The sequence below is a fragment of the Glycine soja genome, chromosome 5 (assembly GCF_004193775.1).
Source record: "Glycine soja cultivar W05 chromosome 5, ASM419377v2, whole genome shotgun sequence".
In the NCBI taxonomy this organism is placed as follows: domain Eukaryota; kingdom Viridiplantae; phylum Streptophyta; class Magnoliopsida; order Fabales; family Fabaceae; genus Glycine; species Glycine soja.
This window is the reverse complement of record NC_041006.1, coordinates 7,366,195-7,389,873: the sequence shown is the minus strand read 5'-3', so window position 1 is coordinate 7,389,873 and position 23,679 is coordinate 7,366,195. Positions and strand designations below refer to the sequence as shown.

The 23,679-nt window shown below is 32.5% G+C and overlaps 1 protein-coding gene and 3 non-coding genes across 4 annotated transcripts; all 4 read left to right on the top strand.

The window, feature by feature from the left end:
- Positions 1-985: 985 nt before the first annotated feature.
- On the top strand, positions 986-5,457 carry LOC114412261 (ribose-phosphate pyrophosphokinase 1-like). Its single transcript, XM_028376084.1, has 8 exons — positions 986-1,328; positions 1,429-1,602; positions 2,207-2,455; positions 2,783-2,926; positions 3,004-3,171; positions 3,962-4,031; positions 4,721-4,802; positions 5,214-5,457. Exons 1-8 carry the CDS (start codon positions 1,215-1,217, stop codon positions 5,392-5,394), a joined length of 1,182 nt encoding a protein of 393 aa, XP_028231885.1. The 5' UTR covers positions 986-1,214; the 3' UTR covers positions 5,395-5,457.
- A 17,485-nt stretch (positions 5,458-22,942) lies between these two features.
- Positions 22,943-23,032, top strand: LOC114413889. The gene has a single exon (XR_003667031.1). It is a non-coding gene; the product is annotated as a small nucleolar RNA U61 (small nucleolar RNA).
- Positions 23,033-23,173: 141 nt separating this feature from the next.
- LOC114413898 lies at positions 23,174-23,257 on the top strand. The gene has a single exon (XR_003667040.1). It is a non-coding gene; the product is annotated as a small nucleolar RNA snoR14 (small nucleolar RNA).
- A 117-nt stretch (positions 23,258-23,374) lies between these two features.
- Positions 23,375-23,464, top strand: LOC114413888. Its single transcript, XR_003667030.1, has one exon. It is a non-coding gene; the product is annotated as a small nucleolar RNA Z101 (small nucleolar RNA).
- Positions 23,465-23,679: the final 215 nt, after the last annotated feature.

Genomic DNA, 23,679 nt, shown 5'->3' with positions numbered 1-23,679 from the left:
AACTTAAGTGGTCATGTCGTCTAAATTTGTCCCTATCGTCTAAATGAACATTTTGTAATTGTTTGAAATCATTATTAAGTGGTTTTAAGCGGTCACAAAATGTGATTTTTTAACACCGTTGACTTAATTTAGATAACATGATCAAATTGAATCAATTTTAAAATTTAGAAAACCAAATCGAATAAAAAAATTAGAGAACCAAATTGAACCTAAAAAATAAATTAAATGACTAATAAACTAATTTAATCAATGTCTTGAATCTAACTAACAAGCCATTTATCCGAGTGATACTACACTTAACCCTAATCGGGTTCGAGTCTTGTTGATTAAAAAAATATGATTGGAAGATGAGACTCTACTAAAGATGATTGGTTAGATTTTTCAATAAAAATTAATCATCAATAAAATTATTGAATACTTTAGATCAATATCAATGTGGATAAAAAGTAGTCTTAAATTTTATTACCGAACAATGAATATATTAATATAAGTTTGTTAAATACATAAAGTGTTTTAGTAATTTTATCCAGGATTAGTTTTTGTAGGATATATATGACCTCGTACTAAAAATGGTTTTTTTTTCATGAACTTAGGATATTTTTAGGCAGAAGTTAAGATTAAGGATATATTTTGATAAGCTTCTTTAAAAGCTCATGTAAGAAAATAAAATAAGAAGAAAAATTGAAATAAACTTTTTCATAAATTAAAATTAATTATACATAAATTATTTATCTTTTTCCCTATTTTCTTTCAATAAATACGTACAATGTACCTTAAAAAAAAATACCCTGTACACACCTCTAATTCTTCAAGATATTTAAATTCATTTAAATATTTAATGCATTAAATGATATTTTTTCATTCAGATGAACCTGCGCACCGTACCTGAAGCAAAAACTGGATTACATTCACACTATGAATATAACAGTATTTCAATTAAATACTTCCTTATTTAATTGCATTTTTTCCCCCTGATTCATTAATTCATTAATGTCATTTTTTATATACCAGTAAACGACGTCGCGGTGACCACAGCCGCGAACACATAAAAAGCCGAATTTCGTGGAAAATACAAAGACCCGCCACCACTGCTAACAACAGAGCTCCAAATTCGCCTCTCTCTCTCTCTCTCTCTCTTCGCTTCCTCTTTCTCTTGCACAGAAACCAAAAACCGAACAAGACCAAAAAAAAAAAAAAACCCTAACCCCCCTCTCATGGCTTCTTCACTCCTTCAACCTTCTTCTTCCTCTTCTCTCTTCGCCGGCACTCTCCGAACCTTAGATTTTGTAGACCATTCCCGCGCCCGAATCTCCGCGCCTTACACCGTGGTATTCAACTAATCACTAATCAATTTTTTTTCTTTTCTGCGTTTTTTTAATTATTATTTTTTTTCACTCGATTGTGTTGTTGTTTTTGTTTTAATGGCAGAAATGTGACATGTCGGAATCGTCGAATTTCGTCAATGGGAAACCGATCATTCCGGTTCTCAACGAAAGGACTCTGCCTAAGTTCATGGAATCCGCGAGGGAGGCGAAGGCCGTCAGCAGAAATAGTAACAGGTTGAAATTGTTCTCTGGCACGGCCAATCCCACACTCTCCCAGGTTATTATTATTTGTCTATTGTTTACTTTGATATTTTGAGTGAATGGGTCAAAATTAAGTGTTGAAATTTGTGTTAATTTTTAAATAATGAAAATTAATGTGTGTTTCGTTGGGACTAATATTTGACCGAGGACTTTTTCATCATTCAATGGCTGTTGACTGACGCACTAACTTTTACAGGCTTATCTGATAATATTTTGGTCTTTCGGTGGATTTTTTTTTAAAACATGAGTTTTTTTTAACTGAATAAATATTCCTAGTTTGATTTCTGATCCAAAGGATCAATATAATTGAAGGTGTTGTCATCTAGCACCGTGGTGTGCATCAATTTGTTGTTATAAAATAGGTGCTGCAAAAACTTATTTTTTTTACCAAGGGGGTCTAGATTAGTTAGTTGAGTATGATGCGTGAGTTGTTGTAAATGTCTGGTACCTGTATTTGATTCTTACGGATAAAAAAAACTTATTTTTTGAACTCAGGATCTAGTAGCTACCTGATGTTTTGGTTGCTTGATATAAAATAAAGTTGGTATATGGTGTCTTTTTATTGGGCTGGTTTTATTTGTTGAGTTTTGTGGGTTTTCTAACCGTGTTGCTTTGATTAGGAAATTGCTCGGTACATGGGCCTGGAACTTGGAAAGATTTCCATCAAGCGATTTGCTGATGGTGAAATCTATGTCCAGTTACAAGAGAGTGTTAGAGGTTGCAATGTTTACCTTATACAGCCTACCTGTCCTCCTGCAAATGAGAATCTCATGGAGCTTAAAATAATGATTGATGCTTGTCGGAGAGCATCCGCCAAGAATATCACTGCTGTGATTCCCTACTTTGGATATGCCAGAGCTGATAGAAAGGCAAGTATTTTGGACATAACTGTTTTTCTTTTGTATCTTTGTAATTGGTAGTTTTATTCAAGGAGTCTACCTATGATCCACAATTGCTATTGCAGACAATGTTCTCCTACTCATTGGTTAAATGCTTTCGTGTACTTGTGTTCTCTTTCTGGAAATTTTCTGTCCTGTTTGTGATGTATCTGTTCAGTTCTACCCATTGTCTTGTGTGCTTGTTTCCTTTGTTATTTTATTGAATTTTTTTACCTTCAATTGGTTTTTGCATTTTGCTTGATGATGTCAACAAATGGGTTTCACATGCAACTAATGGAGCTTTTTTCCCCTCGGCAGACTCAAGGACGTGAATCAATTGCTGCTAAACTTGTTGCGAACCTTATTACAAAAGCTGGGGCAGACCGTGTTCTCGCTTGTGACCTTCATTCAGGGCAGTCCATGGGTTACTTTGATATTCCTGTTGATCATGTACACTGTCAGGTAAGTAGGTTCTTAATGGTTGTAGTTTATTTATTGGTAACATGTTTCCTAATACTATTGTTTATGATGTCCACTAGCCCGTGATCCTTGATTATCTTGCCAGCAAGACAATAAGTTCAAGTGACTTGGTGGTTGTTTCCCCTGATGTTGGTGGTGTCGCAAGAGCTCGTGCTTTTGCAAAGAAATTATCTGATGCACCCTTAGCTATTGTAGACAAAAGGCGCCATGGACACAATGTTGCTGAGGTAATAGCTGGAACAAAACATGTGCATTATCCTTGACATGCTGCTGCAGCATTTTTCTTCTGGAATTGCTATCTATGTAACAGAGTGTACTTTAAACAGATTTTATTGGGTTTTCCTTGGCGTTCGTTAGCAATAGTTACTCTTTCCAAAAATAAATTGCCCTCTTCACGACACTTTGCTTAATCAACGAATGTGGCCATTGATAATGTCTATTTGATGTGTTGAAGTATATTAAATTATTTCTTTGGCATTATCATATATATTCATTTAAATTTCATTTAAAAAAGATGGAAGTTCATAAGTGTAAGATACCTCCTTATGCACTGTACTGTAGAAGTTACAGTGATATTTCTCTTTTAATTGTGACTAGCTTTGTTAGGTATGCATAGTATTTATTGTTCCTTTTAGATTGTGATAAAATTGGGGTATTAGTAGAGTCAATTGGGAATTTGGGATCCATGCCACTTGATACGAAGGTACTGTCTTAGTGTCGTGCTGTTGTCTGGGATTTCATTGACTTTGACAAGGTTGTGAATTATTTGAGTTCCAGAGGGAACGAGGGATTATAATACTCCAATGTTAGGCCTAGAATTCTGGCTTCGGTGACTGGTTAGATATTTGGGTGCCATGTTACTATTATTTGGTGGCCAATCTTAGTTACATTGGTTTTTGCCCGAGCTCATGTTTTTTATTGTTAGTTTTGAATGTGCTCATGGTTTAGCTAGTTTTATGGTATACTAATTATCCTCGGGCAAACTTATCTGTCTTCTGTCTTATGTTTGTGATGCAGGTGATGAACCTGATTGGTGATGTAAAAGGAAAAGTTGCTGTAATGGTGGATGATATGATTGACACTGCTGGTATGCCATCTTCAATGCCCAATTTGAAATTTGAAGATAGATTTTTTTTCCAGTGTTTTTTATTTTGTTGCACTTGGTGTTTACTTGCTGGGTTAAAGAAATCTAGCTAAGCAAACAAATTTTAGCTTGTTTTATTAATTAAAGTTTACATATGTTGACATTCGAGACCTTTTCTTGATGTATCTTCTCTCAATAATGTTCCTTGTTGGCTCTGAAATCCTGCCTTTCTATTTTGCTTAGTGTATTTACCTGAACGGCTACATTTGAAGATTGAACTCGTAATATCTATTTTTTTAATGAACTTTTTATCGAAAAGATTCCAAATGTTCTTTTGCATATTTTGGTATTCCTAATTTTTTATGTGCATCAGAATTTTATATTCGTATATTCTAGTATTATGAGGGAACGGCTGAATGTGGCTATAGAGACCAGAAATTAATTAAATGATAAATACTATCTCAAGATTGTAACAGAGGGGGGAAATTTAGTCTTATTCTAATCCAGCCATTTGCTGAGAAGATGGTTGGTTGCTATTTGAAAGGTCTCAGCTTGCATTTTCCTTAGGGAGAATTTATGGTGTTTCCTCTTTGTTGAGTAGGCAAGAATGGTGGTTGCTTAGTTTCTTTCTGCCCTTTTAATTACTAACAGCTGTTGGTGCATGCACTTATTCTAATGATTTTGGATGTCAGGGACCATTGCTAAGGGTGCAGCACTATTACATGAGGAGGGAGCTAGGGAAGTGTATGCATGCTGCACTCATGCCGTTTTCAGGTATTTGCCTTCTGTGTTTTTAATCTTTATCCTTGTTTCTCCCTAATAAATAGTTGAAGTAAAATAATAGAATCTGGTCTACTGCCAAATATGAAGCATGTTTTGTTCTTGTAATGATTTGTTCTTAAATTAACAAATTCTCCTGTTATGTAGTTTATAAATCTGATGGTTAATTATTTAGTAATCAATATTGTTAGTCAGCTTCTTGGGCATTGTTTGAATGCATTCCTGTTTAGCATTATATATGAACAAGTATTAATATGATAGTGGTTTTGTTATATATGAACTAGTATTAATATGATAGTGGTTTTGTTTTATTTGGATGATCATAATCCTCTTGTAATTGAGGGGTGGTTATGTACGAACCAATATTAATAGTATGGTGGTTTTTTTTTATTTGGATAATTACAGTCCTCCCGCAATTGAGAGGTTGTCCGGTGGCTTGTTTCATGAGGTGATTATCACAAACACCATTCCAGTTGCAGAGAAGAACTATTTCCCCCAGTTAACTATTCTTACTGTAGCAAACCTATTGGGTGAAACGATTTGGCGTGTTCATGATGACAGTTCTGTTAGTAGTATTTTTCAGTAAACAATCCCAATGACCTTTTGCAGTTAATTTAATCAATAAATGTTTTTTTTTTTAAATTTTAAACCCTGTTTTTTCTATCTTGTTTAATTTTTACTTTTAGTTCTAGTCCATTATTTTCTAAATTCAATCATCATTTGGGGTTGCAAATATTTGGAGTCTTAAACGATTAATACACGTTAGCATATGAGTAATCATGCCCTCTTCCCCGAGAAACTTGGAAAAATTTGGATTTACATGTTTTGGCATGTGATAAAATTTAAGAATGACGGTAAATTTTAAATTTTTCACTCATGAGAAATATTCTTGAGATCTGAGTGTATTCATCAATAAATGATAATGATGATTGATAAGTGAGCATGTTATTTATTTATACCATACAATGATGTTAATATTTAGAACTTCTGTTTAATTACATAATCTATAATATAATAATGCTAATTGATGCCCGGGGTGCTAATTTACAGTTGAATTAGCAGTGATTTACTTGATTTGTACTTAATTGATGTACCATTTTCATGTTTTCATCTTGCACGTACATGATTGACTTTGAGAATTAAGAGTGATCCAGTGATTTACTTGATTTGGCCTTAAATTATTGATTATTTTAAAATGTTTGATTTATAAAATCACAAATACGTGTTTAATTACTCTAAGTAAGTATTTTGATTTTTTTTAAATAATTAATTCAATATGGATAACTCATTCAATTTTCTGAAAATATAAATGATTTTATTTTAATTACATGAATATATGATGGGACTTAATGAATAGGTGCAAAATTATGAATCATATTAAAAACTCCATTCATTCTTGTCAGAAATATATTAAAATTATTTATTGTAAAAATAATATATTAAATTATAAATTAATTCATTGTTGAATTATTGATGAGTTTGATATTTCAAATTATTGGTATCAATCTCAAGTTGTAATGTGTCGGGAAGTTTGAATGGTATTGTCGAAATGCCAGTCTTTGGTTTAAATGTATGTATTATCTAATTACCCAATGCCTAATTTTAGGAATAGAGAAATTTAAATATATATTGTATAATTTTATTTATACCATAACATGATGTTAATATTTAAAATTTCTGTTTAATTACATAATTATTTGCATAATTATCTCTGCGTGACTGATGTTAATACCGATCAATAGGTTAAATATATTAATAAAGAAAGTAGAAAGTAATATTACAAGTGACCAATATTTTATGTAAAGCTGACACTATATATCACCTAAATTCGTTAGTTGTCAATTGTAGTTTGAATTTTAGAGACATGTGGTGATGGTGACAAGTAAGTAAGTAACTAAAGATAATGAGTTGATTACTTTTTTACAATCTATAAATAGAATGTTGCATTTGGATTTTGAGTTCATTAGGTGGTTGCCGGATGTATATCACAGCGGATTGGAGAACTTAATTTTACTATCTATAAACTATAAATAGCATTCGACTTTATAGTATTCCATACCACGTTGCATTTGTTCTTTCTATATTACTACAATCACAACAATATCTATGTAACTATTGCCTCTAAAATTAGTTAGCATTGTCTACCCTGAATGTTGTTAATTTTTATGATCTATCTAGGACAATATGATGTGCTACTCCTTTTTGCTTTGTTGTTTATGAAAGATGTAAGTATTTTGGATTTCAACTACTTCCAAAGCTGTTGGTTGTGTCTTCATACCGTGAATGTTCTCGAGTCACACTCTCAGCATGCCTCAGCTTGAACTAAAAATCCAGTTTTTTTTGGGTGAAAAGGTATTTTTATGATATACTCTTTCATTATTTTATAAGCCAATACTTCACTGCTATTAATCAATAATTATATTTTTATTTTTTTAGCGCACAAAGAACGCGCGCAAGAGATATTTATTTAATCCTTGCACAAAGATTGATATCTTTTACTCTTCTACTCATGCGGTGACCTGTTTATGATATGCACCAATATAACACAAAACCCATCTATATATATACATATATTTTTTTTTAATATAACTTTTGGCTCTTTGGGTTATTAACCTTTTCCTTCTATTTCACTTTTTTTGTTGTTGTACTAATTCTAATTCTAATTATAGTTGTTATTCACAAACAAAAGGCATGGTTCAGTTACTGAAAAAGACGTGTTATTGGTTGATTTTAGCGTAGGGAATAAATAAGTCTAAAACTGAACGTATGAAGTATAGTTTCAGATCGTGTGTGGAAGGTATGTTGTACACGGTTAGGCCTTCAAACAGTTTTGTCAGGAACTACTATATAACATTTTTAACATGAGTTAAGGAGACGGAAGAAGATGCAACACGAAGTGTGGAATTATATGGAGCTCTGTGACATGGACTTTATGGAAATGTAGAAATGAGATTGTCTTTAGGAATGACACAATTGATAGCACAAATTTCATAGAGGAGGTTGGTTTTAAGGCTTGGTCATATTCGGCAAAATGACAGATTTCAAAGTATCCACAAAAATGTGGATGGCTAATCCAGTGCATGCATAACCAACTTGTGAATATGGTAGGTGATTCGGTACAGTGTAGGCAACTATTGAATCTCATACCGTTGCATGAAAGGGTCGTCATTATGTAGACAATGGATTTTAGCATTGTACAAGGGCTAAAGCTTTATACCTCATAGGAACCAATTATTATACACTGACTGGATTTGATGTTGGGAAGAATTTAATTTTTCTTATGTAGGGAAGGTAACTAATCTAATTTGTTTGTAGGAGATAGGTCTCATCAGTAATCTTACTTTCAATTTTTTGTAATTGCTATTTTGGGTTTTTTTCCCCCAAAATATACCTTCTCACTCCTATGTTTTTCCTAAAATATACATATTTTTTGAAAAAATTTTAATACACACCACTTTCATGTAGCTTTGGGAGGTCGGATTTGGCCATTCTAATTTCCGTACGGTACTTTTTTTAATTAATTTGTATTTTAATTTAAATTATTAAAATAATGCAAATATTATATTATATAAATATATTTTTATTTGATTTTAAAAATATTTTTTATTAAAATAATTTCTTTAATAAGAAAATAATATTATTAAATATAATTATTTAATTTATATAAGATATTTTGTAGGTGAATATTTTTTTTTAAATTTGAATTTTGTCTAATAATATATTTGCTTTAGTAAAAAAGTTAAAACTTTTAATATTATTATATTATTAAATATAATTTGTTTGTTTATGTCATTAGATTTTTTTAAAAATGATAATACTTTTTGTTTAACAATTTATTTATAGAAGAACATTATACTATATTATAAATAAAATACTTAAACAATTACATTTGGGTAAGGAAAAATTTAACATGAAGGCATGTTGGGACAATTGTTTCTATTATGGTCATGTTGTTGACAAATTTCACATTTTTTTTTTCTATTTTGCCGTTTATTTTTGTTTTCGTCCATCTCAATAGGAATGCGAGTTGAATCTGGATGATCCTTTGTCGTCCTCTTTCTCCTTGGATCAGGACCTCACTTATCTCTTTGTGTGATAGTAAACCAAATGAGTTATCATAGACGTGCAAGATGTGTTGTAAAGTGAATAGCGGCGACACATAGTTTATGGAATCAACACTGACAGATTTACAGGCCACCATGACGTTAGAACATGGTAAGTGTTTAGCCTAATATTCACCACAATCACACTTTTGAGATTGTAACATTACTCTAAACCGTGGCTTGGGTGCTTGAAGTGGGGATTGAGTCTCTGCTGTTCATTGTCGGCCTCTAATAGTAAAGAGTTGTGCAGTCTTGAAGTACGCCTCCTTAACCAACGATGACACCCGCAAATGTCTTGTGTTTTTTAACATAGAATTAATAGACTCAGGCAAATTTGTAGTCATGTCCTCACCCCTCATCGAAGCATTGTACCCAATTTTTGTTGGGCAATTGATCAAGTGATTCAACTACACTTGGCTTATTCGCATAGATATCCCCAAGATGTCGCCAGTTGTGTTACTGTAAATATTCAATCAATCTATTACGTTATGAAATTTGATCAAAAGTAAAGTTTAACGAAAAAATAAAATAAATTCTCACCAGCCAACATGAGTGGTTTCTTTAAATGTTTGCAGTTTGAGTCACCGCAAAGAAAATTTTGTGCAATGTGGCGTAGGTAGAAGAAATGTGATGTGTGCTGAACCCATAAGTTACTTGAGTTGTTGTAGGCACTTATAATCGAGGGGTGTCTATCTGAAATGAGAGAAATATTAATTTGCGGAGTAACATGTCTTCTCAAATACTTTAGAAAAAACTCCAAGCTGAAGTTGTCTCCCCTTCTATAATGGCGTAGGCAATCCGGAAGATATGGTTAACTCTCTTGTGCTTTAGCTATCAATGATGTGCCAATATATTTCCCGTAAAGCCATGTACCATCTACTTGTACTATGAGTTTGCAATATGCAAACCCATTAATGCATGGACCACCAAAAGACACATTTAAACATCTTTTTGCCCGATACGATTTCTCCCCCCCTCAAACACGGATTCTGTTTGGGCAGCCATCACAGTCCCTAGAATACAAGATTGCAAAGCTCTCAAAAGTTTTGGCAACTTGACATATGATTCTTCCTAGTTTCCATGAATCATCCCCAACGCTCTTTTGCTTTGCTAACCATGTCTTTTTGTAGGATGGAGTATAATTCATGAACATTTTGATCTCTGCCATCAACGTCTTGATGGAGATGATTGAATTTGTTTTGACAATTGATTGGATGATCTGTGCTATGACGCGTTTGTCAAGTTGCCGATGATCTTGTCTGAGTACTAACGCGAGACAAGTGTGATGACCTCTGATACTCTTGATAATATCCATTTCTTATTCCTCTTTGAACTGCATGCGCTTAAGCTCCATGTACAAACCATTTTCATGTGATTTACATACGAAGTTTAGCTTTCTCTGGTCAGAATAAATTGTTCTGCAATTAAAATTATTTTTGATGTTGTATTCTTTGACTGCTCAAATGCATTGTGTTTTTTCATCGAAGGCCATGCCAACCTCGAGTGCACCGGTTGGTGGTTGTACATTATGTTGTTGCTAAACGAAATGGTGTCGATCAACGTAATGTGGTAGGTGGTCAAAGTTCAAGTCGACTGGACACCTAGGTTGGTGATATTGCAACAAAGGTGACGGAGGTGTCGTTGGTCCGCCAACTCCCTCATCATCGCTTTGGTGATTGATGTGATCAAAGAACTATTGATCCTCATCCTTACTAAAATCATCCATGCTTTCCTCATGAAATCGTATAATGGAATCTTCGTTAGCGGTGAGATGTTCATTTCAGTTTGATGTTTGTATTTGTGGTTGTTGTGAAGGTGACCTAAAGGGGGATGAATGATGATTTTGTTGGTCAAAGGAGGTTTGTTGGACATAAAAAAAAGAATCATTTTCGGATAATAGTTGTGTGTATGAAGTATAAATGTTAAATGTGTCTTGTGTTTCAAGGTTATTGTATGAAGAAATTGGATTATTGAAGTTCAGGTTGTTGTACGGTAATTTTTGTGGAAGAGGTAGTTGTAGTTGTGAACATGACGGTTGTGGAGACTATGGTTGTGGTTGAGGAATAAGGCCAGTAACAACATAAAATTTAGCAGAATTTAATTGTGGATTCTGGAGAATTGTTTCCATCGTGCCTTTGAGATCGTCATTGTCGAGTAGTTATGCTGAAATATAACATGTTTGACCCTGATGAAATAAAATAGGAACATGAAATAACAATTGAACAACTTTTGCAATTGCTCGATTAGGGAGACGGTTGTTAATTTTCCGAATCAATTGTGTTAACGTAATAGAACGACTAATGAAAATAAATATTGGGTTCACATGTGTACACCGATCCCTCAACTGGGTCATCTGCAATGTGACCATTGTGGTAAATAATGGTCTTAATTTCTTTAGGTGGAGCCATGGTGGTGTTTGTGGGATGAGTGGAAATAATGTGAGTGATACAAATAGAGTTTTGTTTTGTGAGAATGTTATTGCGTGTGATATGTTGTCAAATGGTTATATTATATATAGGATGAGAAAGTTTAGTACGAGAGTTAGGTAACAAAGTTAGGTAATAGAGTTAGATTGTAAGGTTAGGTGAAAGGGCTAGAGACAAAGTTACTTACGAGGGTTAGGTGGGAGTGTTAAGTAGGAGGGATAGGTGAAAAATTTAGGTAGAAGAGTTAGGTGAGAGACATAGGTAGGATATTCAATGCAGGTGAGTGAATATTGTGCAGCTGCAGAATAGTGTACGCATGTGAGTGAACAATGTACAACATCACACATTAATGTACATGACAGACTGTCCGTTGCATCATGAGTATGGACCGCGGTGTTTTGCATCGCGCGCTGAACTCACGCGGATTGTTGAGAACCACGTTAACAAGGTAAATGTACGCATGTGAGTGAACAATGTGCAACACCACACATTAATGGGGTTGTCGGTGCATGTGAGGGTTAGGTACGACATTGCTCCGCATCTTTGAAATCATGCATGTGTAGGCTATTATTATTGAAGTAAATTGAAAATAACAACTTCAAAGCATGCAACAACTACAACAACATAATAAATATTGAGAAAAACTTAAACGCGATACAACAAAATATATTCAATTATTCATTCTAATTTCAGGGAATTGTCTAACTTTTGCTCCATTTCGGCCCAACTTAGGTCATTAACTTGAGTAGGTGATAATGAATTATGAACATCAACTGTAAGTTCCATACATATTACACTTGCCATATTCACAAATGTATGAAACATGCACAAAACACCTTCTTCGTCAATAATTTGAATTTCCCTATATTGAACTTCGCCATTGAATTCATATACAGGACAATGATACCAAATTGTAGTAATTATAGTCGTAACATCATTATCTGTAATTGATGATTGTATTGCGGTGATTATGTTTGGCAGCGTCATTGTTGGATTCAAGAGTAATGATTTTGTCTTGTCACTTCTGAAAACTGCATTTGCACTTGAACTTTGAATGATTTCACCATTGATATAAACGTACACACAAATTGGCCCTAACCTCATTTTGCTTGCTCTCTCTGTTTTCTCTCACAATTTGATTTGATGCAACTATGCAAAGTCTTTGGTGATATGGTGCATTTATATATACAATCAATGAAAGGTCCATGATTCACATGAATTAGAATCTCGATGCGTAACACTGGCACATTCGAATTAACGTGCTTTCGAATCTCAAGGTTTAAAATAAGACAAATTAAAAAATGTGCTTTGGAATCTTGACGCCTTACAATGAGATAAAGTGTAATGTTGAGCCCAAGTGGATTGTTGAGAATCATGTTAATGCGGTAAACATACGCATGTGAGTGAAAAGTGTGCAACACCACACATTAATGGGGTTCTCGATGCATGTGAGGGTTAGGTACAACACTATTTCGCATCTCTGAAATCATACAATTGTAGACTATTATTATTGAAGTAAATTGAAAAAAATAACTTCAAAGCATGGAACAACTACAAATACATAGTAAAGACTGAGAAAAACTTAAATGTAGTACAACAACAAAATATGTTAAATTATTCATTCTAATTTCAGGGAATTGGGCAGCTTTTACTCCATTGATTCAGCAGTAACGATTGTCTTGTCACCATTGATATAAACGTACGCACAAATCTTTGGTGATATGGTACGTTTATATATACAATCAATCACAGGTCCATGGTTCACATGAATTGGAATCTCGATGTGTGATACTAGCATAGTCGTGTTAACATGCTTTCAAATCTTGAGGCTTTACAATGAGACAAATTATAAATGTGCTTTGGAATATCGAGGCCTTACAATGAGATAATGTGTATTGTGCTTTGGAATCTCAACACAGTTTATATGATAAATAGATGAGAGGTGCACGGAAATACCACATTTTCATCACCTAACTTCATATTTTATATCATTTTTACTCAATTTACCATTTGACATCGTTGTCGTGGCTCATAAACCTCTACAGAGAACTATGTCGGACATCATTGGAGGTTATTGTGTCATACTATTGCAGTCATGAGCTTGGTACCGCATGCCTTTTATTGCACCAAGAGTCCCAAAACCTGAAACAACTTATCCACTAGCTAAAAGGTTATTTACATATAGCAAAATCTAAATTTTTAATTTCAATGACGCGTATTATAACATTACAATGAATACAGATTTTGTATGTTTTATATTTCAGATGGAGTGGTGGTAGATTAGAATATAGGGCCACACCTTATGGTGACTTGGTAGGATATAGATCTCGTATAGATCATATGGAGAGCCATGAGGTATAATATTATCATTAACTACACCATCAATGTGTACATATTAACATTTACTAATGTTGCATTGTTAGCATATATTTCACTTTTTTTGGGTCTCATATAGAGGATTTGAAGAACACATACCGAGACATGCATACAGAGACATAGAGATTTGGTCTGCATGTACTGTAATTATTTTGTTTTCCGATTGTGGAATGACATCAAACAAATCGGGTCAAGCTAGAATTTGGACTACAACATGATATCCTTATTGATCCCATGAATCTTGATTGACTTCACCAAATTGACATGCGAGACAATCATTACAGTGACTGGATGGAATATCATGCGGAGTGGATTAATATCTGGAAAAACAAACGCAATAATGTTTTAACTGGGCAATGAGTTGAAGGAATAGTGACACATACACCAACGTACATGGAATGATATAGGAAAAATACTATTTTGTTCTTGTCTCTTACACAACAACTAAATGATCTACGCACAACAATTATCATAATGTTGCAGGGGCAAGTGTTGAACATACACATTTTGAAATTCCACATCCTCAGCCAATGTATTGTACTCCTACACATATTTATCAAACTTTTGGTCAGACTGACGAGTCAGTCAGTGCAACCAGCCATGAATGGATGACCAATTTATTTGGTGTTGATTTGAATACACCAAATTTTGCGGCATCATATTTAACTTCTTTACAACAGTTCAATGCACCACATTTGTTTAGAGAACAAGGACAAAGTTCTTGAGCTATAGCAACCAACACTGAATATACTGATATAGAACAACAACATCATCATGACGTGAGAGAACCAGTCATACAGGAAAGAAGAAATTTGTAACGTAATCGACGTCCACCGTCCTATGGGACTGGTCATCATCTTGGTCATTGAAATATAAAATGTTGTGATAATGGGATCAAATGTGTTTAAGTACCCATGTAATGGTTTCATCAAGCAATACCTCAAATTAAGAGTAAAAAAAAAAGTATGTTTGCAACCCTTAAAAAGATTTGGACCCTTGCAACTATGCTTAAGTGCATTTTGCATTTTTTTTAAATTATATCCCACACATTAATGATATTGTGACACACTTTTTCCATAGTTTGAACGTCAAAGAATCCAAAAAAAAATTATATCGTGCACAAGTTCCATGGACAACCACCTCAAAATATGAACATAAAATCGAAAAAACTATGATTTGGACCCTTGCAACTATGTTTAAGTGCCCATGTTCTGCATTTTTTTTAAAATTATATCCAACACATTAATGATATTCATGACACACTTTTTCCATAGTTTAAACTTTAAAGAATCCAAAAAAAATATATTGTGCACCAGTTCCATGGACAACCACCTCAAAATAGGAACACAAAATCGAAAAAACTATGATTTGGACACGCTGAAAATTATAATGGACGTTTACTGCATCAGTTACCAGGAAAAAATCACAGTTCAAGTTGGCAACACTCTGCAATTTGCACATGTTTCTAAAAAATTAAATGTCTCACCAGCAAAACTGATATGAGATGGACAACTCAGAATTTCTTTTTTCACTTTGAAAATTATAATGGACGTCTGCTGCATCAGTTACAGGGATAAATCACAGTCCAAATTGAGAATACTCTGCAATTTTCACACGTCTCTAAAAAATTAAATGTCTCACCAGTAACACTCTGCAATTTGCACATTGTGAACCCTTGCAAATATGCTTAAGTGCTCATTTACCCGTTCATCTAAATGCACAGTTAACTAGTGACTCACCTAATTATAAACAAATTCTATAAATACTACTACAACAAAAGACATTCATAGCATTTTCAAATTTTCATCTCAATCTCTACCATAATGTGTCAGCCAACTGCATATGTTTGTGTTTACTACAACGACCAAATCTGCAACACTAATGAGGGCACCACCTTCGTTAGTAACAACACAAAAACTTTCATAGTCAACAAGGTCATAACCTTTACATAATTACTTGAACTTGTTCACCAAAAACTAAACATTAAACCACAACAACATATCCAACATCTCCACTTTCGATGCTCTATATTTGATTTAGGACAACATTATATGTACACATCTTTTATTCTACCAGATGATGCTGATGTTCGACAAATATTCAACATTTTTTACAACAACCCATCACTATCATTTGTGGAGTTATTTGCCATAATATGTGACAATAATAACCCACCAAGCAACCAACATGACTTGTTGGGTCAAAAACCATGATAGTGATATTGATTCCTCTTCCAGGCCTAAAGGAAGTAACATGTCTCCATCCCATGAAACAATATTCAAACGAGATTGGTAATCTAGGGATGATTCATGTCTTAGTTGTTTCTGCTTTGAGGCTTTCATGTAGTGTCTTATGTTCGTGTTCAGTGGTCACTTTACGAAATGAAATAAATTTTTTGTAATATACACTTTTCAATTTACACTAGATTGTTTCAAAAAATTAAATGTCTCACCAGCAAAACTGACATAAAATGCATAACTCATAATATCTTTTTTCACTCTGAAAATTATAATGGACGTCTGCTGCATTAGTTACAATGGAAAAATCACAGTCGAAATTGACAACACTCTACAATTTGCACATGCCTCTAAAAAATAAAATGTCTCACGAACAAAACTGACATAAAATGGACAACTCATAATCTTTTTTTTCACTCTGAAAATTATAATGGACGTCTCTGCATTAGTTACAATGGAAAAATCATAGTCGAAAATGACAACACTCTACAATTTGCACACGCCTCTAAAAAATAGAATGTCTCACCAGCAAAACTGATATAAAATGGACAACTCATAATCTATTTTTTCACTCTGAAAATTATAATGAATGTTTGCTGCATTAATTACAAGGGAAAAATCACAGTCCAAATTGACAACACTCTGCAATTTGCACACGTCTCTAAAATTAAATGTCTCATTTGAAAAACTGAGATGAAATGGACAACTCAGAATCTCTTTTTTCACTCTGAAAATTATAATGGACGTCTGCTACATTAGTTACAATTGAAAAATTACATTCCAAATTGACAACACTCTGCAATTTGCACACGTCTCTAAAAAATTAAATGTCTCACCAACAAAATTGACACGAAATAGATAACTCAGAATCTCTTTTTTCACTTTGAAAATTATAATGGACGTCTGCTACATCAGTTATCAGGGAAAAAGAAACATTGGATTCCATAGAAGCCTTTAGAAGGAACACAATTCTAACCTTATGAGATTCCAATACACATCAATGGGGCAAAATGTTCATACAACTATAAATAACACAAAACACCCTCAATACAAACACATAATTTCACACAACATACATTCACAAACCAAATTCAATCTTATTACTATGTCATTTTTGGGAGAAACAAGCAGTTAGATCATTGGTAACTCGAGATTAGCCTTCTGATATGAACCTTCATTGCACAAAGGCTGACTTAGGATCGTCTAGGATTAAACCTTGATGGAAAATGCAAAAATTGATTAAGGAAAGGATGGAAAATTGGCAAGATTTAAGGGTTGGGTGGTGGCTAATTGCGTGAGCCTTAATAAGGTGGTTCTTGGCATAAAATGGAAGAATGAGATGATAAAATGTAGGTTAAGTGGTGACTGGACAGAAATATAGAAATGACAATAACTCAAGCTACATGGCTCCAAATGAGGTGATTCCAAAACGAGGTGAAAGATTTCGTTTTGAAATTTAATTTAGGCTCAAGAATCATTTAATTTGAGTGCGTAAAACATGAGTTATGGCCACGAGATAATTCTGGGCAGAAGTGGATTTTCTGGAATTGTGGTTTGAAAGAACAAGGTTAAAGATGAAAGGAAGGAAATAATCACTCTTTCCGGCGACGGCAACACACAAAGGTTGTGAAAGTTCTTTCATATAGCCAGGGTGTTCTTGAATCACTCAAGAACTTAGGAGAATCACTCTCACTAAGATAAAAGAGATAAACTCTAATTTTATGAATAAAACTCAACTTGTGTTTTTTGATAAAATGGTTTAACTTATATAGAAGCTTTACATTAGATTTTAGTAATGATACACTAACATAGAATTAAAAGAACTTAATGCCACTAACCTAGGGAATTAAAAGAACTTAATGGCTGAGTGTAACTGAAATTGTGACAACCAAAAGTCACCCCCAACAGCCACTAAGCCAGCCACCATTTGGTCTCCCAAAAGGCTGATGCCTAGGTTGCCAATTGGACCCTTATTACAACTTGAACTAAACCAAACTAAAGCCCTTTTAGTTGATTAACCCAAAACATATTTTTGGTTAACCAACTTTACAAGGATTGAGCCATTATTTAGACAAACTAAACACTCTAAAATTGAGACAAAGTGGTGCCATTTAGTCCTCCTCCATTTAGGCCATGATACAACTCACAACCTTGGACTTTTCTCCTTGAAACTTGGGCTTGTATTCAAATAGTATGGACAATACTTGTTGATGAGCTTCCTTGGCTTTCCTTGCTCTAGCCCTTGTCATAGGTCCTCCAAGTCCTTCAAGTGGATCCTTGCCCTTGCTCTTGGTCATGTCCTCATCACCTTCATTTTTCCAAATGGATCAATCACTCACATCCAAATAGGTGTTTATTTTCAAAGTTCCACTCCAACACCAATGCGAGTTCCTAATGACTGTTCTTTTGATTCACTCAAGAATAGAATGCATAATACCCTTCAGCTAATCAACGATCAATTAGTGGATGAAATCTACTACCGACAACCATTCATAGATGCAGGTCAACAATTTTTTTTCAATCTCTACAACTGAAAAATGATGATGATGTTTACACAATGTTAATGTGTAATGAGCAATACTTATGTGTTGGTCCTATAGAATTATTGTGTACCATCAATAGAACACCGGATGGTATACTCAACCTGCTTCAATCCACTATTATTCCTACTCATGATGCAATTATGTATTACAACGAGAAGTGGAACATACCACACCAAGGTGGGTTTTTGGGTTACTCATTCACCGGAACAAATCCAATAAGATTTGACATTCCTTGAGGATGTAGCATGGACAAACTCAAGGATTTAATCAAGCAAGTTACACCTATGGGGGTTCCTCATTATGGAATTCACGAATCACAATTGGTCAGACGATTGTTCTTTTGACGACCAGGTCATGCTAAGTATTCAAAAAATTTAATCGAATATGAAATAACAGAATTGAAAAATGACGAAGACGTGCTAAAGGTGTTAGTACAATCCAACTACTGGAAATGATTCTTCCCAATAGAAATTTTCACAAACCAGTAATCCAAATGGAAGAAGACATGTCTCCTGTACAACATCTTTTAGACTATCATTAGTTTCATCAGATTTGAGTTGCAGTTGTATTTTTAGTATGTTCCATTATTCTCGTCTATTATCTTAGTCACCGCACTGTTTAATTTTATGTGTATCAATTATTTATTCAGTGTATTTTTTAATTTGTTTCAATACTACTAACTAATTTTCTCATTTTTTAATTAATGTACATAACAAAACAAAAATTTCAACGAAACACATAAATTTAGCTAAAAAAATATATACATCGTAACTAAAAAATTATACTATAATTTTATCAAATTTTTACATTTTCCTTTATCTATATATATCTCTTAAAAAATTATAAAAATTATTTTAACAAAAATTGGAGAAAATAATTATTTTAAAAAGTTTTAATTTAAAGAAAATATATTATTAGACAATTTTAATAATTTTTATTAGTAAAAGTTTTAATTTTTTAATAAAAAAATATTATTTTAATAATATTAAAAGTTTTAATTTTTTTACTAAAGCAAATTTATTATTGGACAAAATTTAGATTTTAAAAAAATTTCACCTACAAAGTGTCTTATATAAATTAAATAATACAAGAAAAGTAATTATATTTAATAATATTATTTTCTTTTTAAAAAATTATTTTAATAAAAATATTTTTAAAATCAATTAAAAATATATTTATATAATATAATATTTATATTATTTTAATATTTTAAATGAAAGTTGGGTGGCCAAACCCAACTTCCCAAAGCTACATAAAAGTGGCCTATATTGGAAATTTTTCCAAAAACATGTGTATTTTAGGAAGACATAAGAGTGAGAAGGTATATTTTGGGGAAAAAAATAGCTATTTTGCTTCTTAAGCAGTACCACTTGTGCTGTGTTGTTGTTATTAATATTTTCTATGCTTAACAAAAAAATAGTAATATATAAGAATATTTGAAGTACTACTATTTTTGGTACATGATGGAAACAAAAGTAAAAAAAAGATGGGGATTTTTGTGCACTTTTGATATTGTATTTTTTTTGTTTTTATAAAGTAAATATATCCATATTTATAAAAAATAGAGATTATTAAACAAAAATTATGACATTATCGTATTGGAATATGGATTAGAATATTTTCAAAAAGTTAATAAGTGATAGTTAATTTTGAGGTTATTTAAACACGACTTATGATGATGGTATACGCTTGGAGGATTTCATTCACAAGAAATTTACTCAACCTTAATATTGTTTTATGTATTCTTATTTTTTGTCTGAACATATTAATATATTTTTCACATGTTTTAAAAAAACTACGCTAAGAAAATACACAACAAAAATTAAGTTTTTCTTACTCAATTTGACACTGACACTTGTGCCAGTGTGTTGGCCATCTCATCCTAAAATGTCAAAACTTCCAATTATAAACAATAAATTTGTTATTGTTGTAATAAAAAGACTATAAATACCCAGACATTGCCGGATAGTATATCACATATATACTAGAAGTAAAAGTAGGTGCTACATATTAGAATGCATAATATCAAAGGGTTCAAAACTTCTACTATCAATAGGAAGATCAACGATGTTTGCAAATTGATGAAGTTCACGATGGGAAGTTTCAATTGACTCTTCTAAAACAAGCGAGGAAATAAATATTTAAGACATACTCAATAATTTATAAAAGTTGGGGTAAAATTTGCTAAAAAATATAATGTTAAAGACAAAATTGAGATAAAAGTAAAAAAGTTTGAAGTAAAATTGGTTAAAAAGTAAAAAGTTTGAAATAAAGAGTGTAACTATGTCAGTACATTGTGTTAGTTCAATGACCGAAGGTAAAGTTTACATGTATTTTTGAAAATTGGAAGTAAAATCTAGAATGTATCAAACTAATTTGGTAGGGACAAAATTTGCCAAAAAAATAAAAAATTAGGAGTAAAAAGTGTAATTAAGCCTAAAAAGAAAGGTGAACTCATCGGCAAAAACACAAAGTCCTTGCTAATAGGCAGGGTAAGGCAGGTTATATGAAATCATCATTGTCAAACCTATATACTCCCTCGGTCTCAAAATGACTACAATTTTACCTTTTAATTTTTTTGTTCAAATTAACTTATGTTCTCCCTTTCAATATGAGATATTAAGACATTTATTTTAATTTTGTCCTATAAGACTCAATTCTTAACCTTTGTATTTGTAGAGAATGTTATTACAAGGCATGTGTTGTTTTTTTTGTTCTAGGTTAGAGACATAAGGTGTCCCTTAACTCATTGGATCAATAAAATTTTGCACACGGTAGGAATTGAATACATGTTCTCTTGCTAAATAAATTATTTCTCCTCATGTGAATTCAATAGAACCTTATATCACTATGCTAATCCTATGATTTACTTATGTGTTAGTTTAAGAGATTTAAATTCTTTAAATATCTGAATATGTGATATTGTGTTCAATTTAAAAAACAAAAAACTATCGTTCAACATAAAAAAACACTAATGTTGAATGAGCAATTTTATAAAAGTTTAAAAAAGATTCAAGTGAATTAAAGTTCTATTTAAATGAAACTTCTCCTTAAGAAATATCATTAGTGGATTTTTCTTATGTAAATGGATGCGATAATCTCGGTTAACTTTATGCTTGTAGATTAATTCATAGGTACAACTTTCATATCTCCTTCCCCTATTCATGTTGATGTAACTTTTTAAAAGGATCTTAGCAAGTGTGTGTATTTGAAATTGGATTTTAAAACTACTTTGAAGTGGATTGGACACAAAATTTATATTATATACGAAAGAAAATATTTTTGAAAAGGAAATTTACACGTGATATCTTCATGAGTTTTTACAAATTAAATTCATTTTAAAAAAATATTATACTTTAATCGTCAACAAATTTTAATACAAAATCAGTAAAATATTTATATATTTAAAATATTCATAAAAGATACTCAACTGGTGGATGACGACACACGTTAGACACTTTAGTAATAATATAGGAATGAACACAAGTGAAATGAATGTGTTGCAAAACATGTGGTAAATTAACTTACCTAAATGTGATTCAGTAGTATAGTTCGTTAACCCGTCCCTCTTAACCAACATATAATGCAAATTGTTTATTTCACAGAATGAATTTATTTTCTTAAAGACAAACTAGTATTTTTTTAAATTTTTTTTTATTTCAAATTTGACCATACATAAGACGTAATCAGTTAAATTTAATGATTTATCTAATTTTGATTAAATATGTTGTTTGATTTTTGTAATACTCATTAGATTTTTTCGTCCACAGTGATCTTGAATATGTGGTCTAAAACATTTTTGTTTTTTACAAATTACTGTAAAGACGAATTTGTGATTTAGGTTATAGGAGAATTGTGCAAGACTCTATTACTGCATACTAATAAATCAATACTAGTTACTTATAACATTTCGATCATAATAGTCACCTTTTTATTTTTTAAAGGTAATATATTAGTTTTATTATTCAGTTTTATACATTTTATTTTACGAACCTAAAGGGCCTGATTACGCAACTATCCCAGTACCCATATTACACAGGGTGTTTTTTGCTGTACTCCCGGAATTGCTTCCAGAATTATTCCGGAAGCAAATGGGGGGTGCAGGAAGCAATTGCCTAGTACTCACAACTTATTGGGCCTACAAAAGGTTCATGTAAATCTACCCAATCCAGTCGGATCAACCACTCTACTTTGCCGAGCGGAACCCTAGTCGTGCCTCAAATGATAAAACCCTAATTTGTATCTATAAATTATCGTCAATTTCACCCTCTTCGTTCAGAACTCCACTAAACCGCGGTGATTTCTGGTTCTAGTTCTCTTCCGCTGTTTGTATTCTTACTTGTTCTGTTGCTGCTGTTCGTTTCATCTAGTTCTTGGCGCTGTTTGATTTGTTGCTGAAAAACGTGGTTTTATTTTTCTTAAAATTCTTTTGCACATGCGAATATTCTGAGTCTGTGATGAAGATTTATCTGTGCCGGAGGCGAGTGATATGTTTTGCTCGTCGATGACGGCGCAATTCCTCTAAGAAGTTCTGAGCTCAACATTCAACCTTTGATTGGTATTTGTAGTGTTTTGTAAATTATCTATGTTTGTTTTTGATTTTCTGTTAATTTGGAGATTCTCAAATTTGTTGAGAATAATTTAAATGTTAATTGGGTTTGGTTAAGAGGGAAAAGTTAAGCGAGGTGATGATAGCAATTCATTTGTCTGTCAATCCGCTGATTTCGTGTGATGTACTAATGAATCCCGACAGGTTCTGATCGCTATTTTAATTCCCTCTTTCATTTTTTGCTGGCTTTGGTTTTAGAATTTCTATGTTTTAGGTTTTCAGTCTATTGAATTTTCAACTTCGTTTTATTGAATTTTGAAATCAAAATAGATAATGGGCATGTGATGAATCTCATCATCAAATGGGTAATTTGCGTCTGAATTTTTTTGATGCTGTATCACCTTGGAGAACTGATGCCCACAACTTTGCCATTATTTACCGTGTTTATATTTCTGTTTCAAATTGTATTTCAAATTATTTCTTTTGTAGATGACATAAACCTCTGGAAACGTTGACACGAATTAGCTTATATTTAATTAATAATACATCTTGAACAATAAGAAATGATAACACGGTCAAAACAAAAAAATGCGAAGATTAATGGTCGATTATCTGTTGTTGATTGAGGTGATTATTA

Excerpts from the sequence above, each read along its gene's own strand:
- LOC114412261 (XM_028376084.1), top strand. The coding sequence starts at position 1,215 with ATGGCTTCTTCACTCCTTCAACCTTCTTCTTCCTCTTCTCTCTTCGCC. Across the intron at positions 2,456-2,782 it reads ATGCCAGAGCTGATAGAAAG|ACTCAAGGACGTGAATCAAT; the intron begins GCAAGTATTTTG and ends TCCCCTCGGCAG. Across the intron at positions 4,032-4,720 it reads TGATATGATTGACACTGCTG|GGACCATTGCTAAGGGTGCA; the intron begins GTATGCCATCTT and ends TTTGGATGTCAG.